Raw genomic sequence first — 3443 nt, 5'->3', positions numbered from 1 at the left:
TGTTGTAGTAATGAGTCGGCAGACATTGCGGGTTGTTTGGGACTTTGGGTGATGATAGGATTCCCGCACGATGTTCCCTGATTTGGCGTGATGACTGTGCTCCCACTTGGTCTTATGGCCCATTAGTTCCCATGATTTGATGCGCTCCACGGGGGGGGGGGGGGGGGGGGGTCCCATGGACACACTGTAAGGGCTCGTGCGTGGCCATGAAGAGGTGTGCCCCCCTCCGAGCTGGTAGGGCGGTGCGCCAAAACTTGGACAGGAGGTCAGAACCCACCGTGGTTAAACTTGTCTTAGGCGAAGCAAGCAAGTGAGTGCATAGAAGCTGGCCAACCAAATGTATGTTCCTTTCTCTCACGATGGAAATCCTCCCTTGATCCACTTTTATTTCTTATGGGAAATATCCTTGTTTAGGGGGAATTAAGAGTCGAGTCCAAGGTCAAAACGGTCAAAAAGATCCCTGTTATACCCAGCCAAAAACTGGTCAATTTTTCAAACTTTCAAAAGGAAAACATTTGCATGTAAATTTCAAACTTTTCAAAAAACGCTATTAATAGATTGATCTAAGATTTGGATCTATGTGTAGTAAAATTGTTATGGGAAAAGTTGGTTGTTCGTTTTTCTAGACTTTCCCATGTGGCATGTTTCTGGGCTTACGACGTTGATTTTGTCTTTCCATTGTACTCTCATCTGTGTTGGGATAGGATTTTCTAGCGAGGTTTCGACAAATAATAATGAGTTTATGGGTGTGTGCAGATTTTCGGAGTTCAGTGGACATTACAGAGCCGGGGAGGGAAGATACAAAATTGCTAAGTTTCAGCTAGCTGAGACGTAGCTTATGGGGGTTAGATTTTGTTTCTGTACATGTTGAAATGCGCTGACGTAATTTGACAGAGACTTACGCATCAAACAAAATTCCTTAATTACCTGGAAAAGTAGAAAGTAGATGGATGAGCTGCGGCAATTTATATTTCGATCAGAGTTGTGCATACAGAAACCGTGTTGAAGAAAAAATTACAAAAGGCTGACAGGCCGTGAAAATCACTAGTTCACTACTATATTTTCATCTTGATTAGTGCATCACAGTTGGTGAAGCGTATATATCTCTCAGAAGTTGGATCAGAAGTCAAGCGATCTAATGCCAGTCCCAAGTCAAGTGTCAACAATCCTAGAAATACTCGAAATCAGACTGTGGTTGATCGCCGGTGCTGGACTTGCCCCCAGCGCTGTCCGTCGCCTTCTTTTCCTTGCCACTGGCAGCAGCCGCGTACTGCCGGAAGTCCACCGGCTCCGGCACCGACGGCGGCGCCATGGACCTGACCAGCGCCCAGTTGACGCCCTCGAAGAAGGGGTGCTGCTTGATCTCCGTGGCGCCCCTGGTGAAGGCGATCCGCTTCTGTGGCTCCTTCACGAGGAGCCCTCGGATGAGGTCCCTCGCCACGGAGCTTGCGCCCCCTGCTACCGAGCCCCCGAAGTCGGAGGGAAACCGCAGCGGCTGCTCGATGACGTTGCAGAGCGTGGCGCGGTTGCCGGCGCCCTTGAAGGGCGTGGTGCCGTGCAGCAGCTCGTAGAGGAAGATGCCCAGCGTCCACCAGTCCACGGCGCTGCCGTGCCCTTCGCCGCGGATGATCTCCGGGGCCAGGTACTCGTGCGTGCCCACGAACGACATGGACCGCACCTCCGTCGGCTCCGCGTTGAACTCCACCGCGGACGCCGCGTTGAGGCTCTGCACGTCGCTCTTGGACGCCTTCCGGCTACGGCGCGGCAGGATGCGCGGGAAGAAGGACGACGACGACTGGACGCACCCCTGGTTGGGACCCAGGCCCTCGCCGCCGCCCTCGCCGGAGCTCGAACCGGTGCCGGCGCCGCCGACGCCGATTCCGCTGTTGCTGTGCACCGACGACGACTTGACGAGCGTCGGGCAGACGGTGCACCGCAGCGACAGGTCGAAGTCCGACAGCATGATGTGGCCGTCGTCCCTCACCAGCACGTTCTCCGGCTTCAGATCCCTGTACACGATCCCCAGCATGTGCAGGTATTCCATCGCGAGCAGTATCTCAGCTGTGTAGAACCTGGCACAGAAATGCAAAACTTAGTCAGATCGTCGCCGTCGACGTCCAGATCGACGTACAAAACTGACATGGACAGGAACCTGGCGGCTTGCTCGGTGAAATGCTTGGTTGGCTGCTTCTGGCGGACGGAGTGGAGGTTGCCGCCGCTGCAGTACTCCATGACGAGGCAGTAGAACTTGTCGGTCTCGAAGTGGGTGTAGAGGGTGGGGAGGAAAGGGTGGTCGAGGAGGCCCAGGATCTCGAGCTCCGTCTGCGCTCGGGCCATCTTGTTCCGGCTGATCAGCGACGCCTTGTCCATCACCTTCATGGCGAAGAAGGCCGACGTGCCGCGGAGCTCCACCAGGTACACGCTGCCGATGTCGCCGTAGCCCAGCCGCTTCAGCAGCCGGAAGTGGCCCAAGTTCAGGGCCGTCTCCTGGGCCGTCGCCTGCTGGATCGCCTCCCAACGGCTGTCCCCGCCAGTGTGCCGCTTCACCTGCGCCGGCGCCGTTGACGACGCCGCCGAAACCGAGCTGATGCTGCTCTCCAGGCTGCTGCTACGGGTGCTGCGGCTGCTGTCCAAACTGATGCCATTGCCTACCACGGGTTCAGTATTAGTATGATTGTTCGCGCTCGTCGCCGCTGTTTCGGATGTTTGGGCCGGCGCAGGGCTGCTCATAGTAGCAGCAGCTTGGTTCACATTGGCCGTATTGGGTTTCTCGGCCTGCTCTGGTTTGTTCTTGGGCTTGGGCTTCGGCTTCTTGTCCGTAGGGACTTGCGAATGAGCAGATGATTTGGAGGTTGCAGATTGGATGTCGACGAATTCATCGTCTTCGAAGCTGTCGCGCTCATGATCGTTACTATTTTTCTGAGGGCTGAAATCCATGCCGTCGTCTTCCATGAACGGAGGATCCACAATTTCTCTGAAACGTCACAAGGCACAAAATCAATAGCTAATTGAAATTTTAGCTCACATAACACAGCTGCGAAAGCAAACTACTACTTTGTTATTACTTCTGTCATATATATTCTTCGGGGTGAAGAACTCACAGAACACGCAATAATTTGCCATACTATCAAAGGTAAATGTGTTTCCTAAGCAGGCATTTTAATGAACAAGGAACAAAGACAAAACCTGGCGAGTCAAATCTTGCTGATTAGTGTGCTTCAAATGGCAAGCAATTCGATCGATGCTTCATACGATACACCAAGAAAGCTCACAGAGGCGGATGAAAGAAATTAACACAAGGTCCTATTCGTCTTGCCATGGTGGTGAAAATGCAATGAGGGCAGCAACTAGGAAGGATTGCTTTGTTGGGAGGGAAAAGGGTAAGAATGCATGCAAACTTGGAGTTGGATTCGTAGGGTTGTGAGACGAAGCCGTGGAGTAGG

At 53.3% G+C, this 3443-nt stretch overlaps 1 protein-coding gene across 1 annotated transcript; it reads right to left on the bottom strand.

Moving 5' to 3' along the window:
• Positions 1–947: 947 nt before the first annotated feature.
• On the bottom strand, positions 948–3443 carry LOC127296856 (serine/threonine-protein kinase RHS3). The gene is made up of 3 exons (XM_051327085.1): positions 3187–3443; positions 2153–2974; positions 948–2072 (listed from the first exon to the last, which is right to left on the bottom strand). Exons 2-3 carry the CDS (start codon positions 2950–2952, stop codon positions 1169–1171), a joined length of 1704 nt encoding a protein of 567 aa, XP_051183045.1. The 5' UTR covers positions 2953–2974; positions 3187–3443; the 3' UTR covers positions 948–1168.

This window comes from Lolium perenne, chromosome 1, assembly GCF_019359855.2.
Source record: "Lolium perenne isolate Kyuss_39 chromosome 1, Kyuss_2.0, whole genome shotgun sequence".
NCBI lineage: Eukaryota > Viridiplantae > Streptophyta > Magnoliopsida > Poales > Poaceae > Lolium > Lolium perenne.
Note: the sequence above shows the minus strand (reverse complement) of the source record. Positions and strands in the feature narration are given on the sequence as shown.

Coding starts and splice junctions, on each gene's coding strand:
- LOC127296856 (XM_051327085.1), bottom strand. CDS start 2,952: ATGGAAGACGACGGCATGGATTTCAGCCCTCAGAAAAATAGTAACGAT. Junction 2,073..2,152: donor TTCACCGAGCAAGCCGCCAG/GTTCCTGTCCAT, acceptor TTTCTGTGCCAG/GTTCTACACAGCTGAGATAC.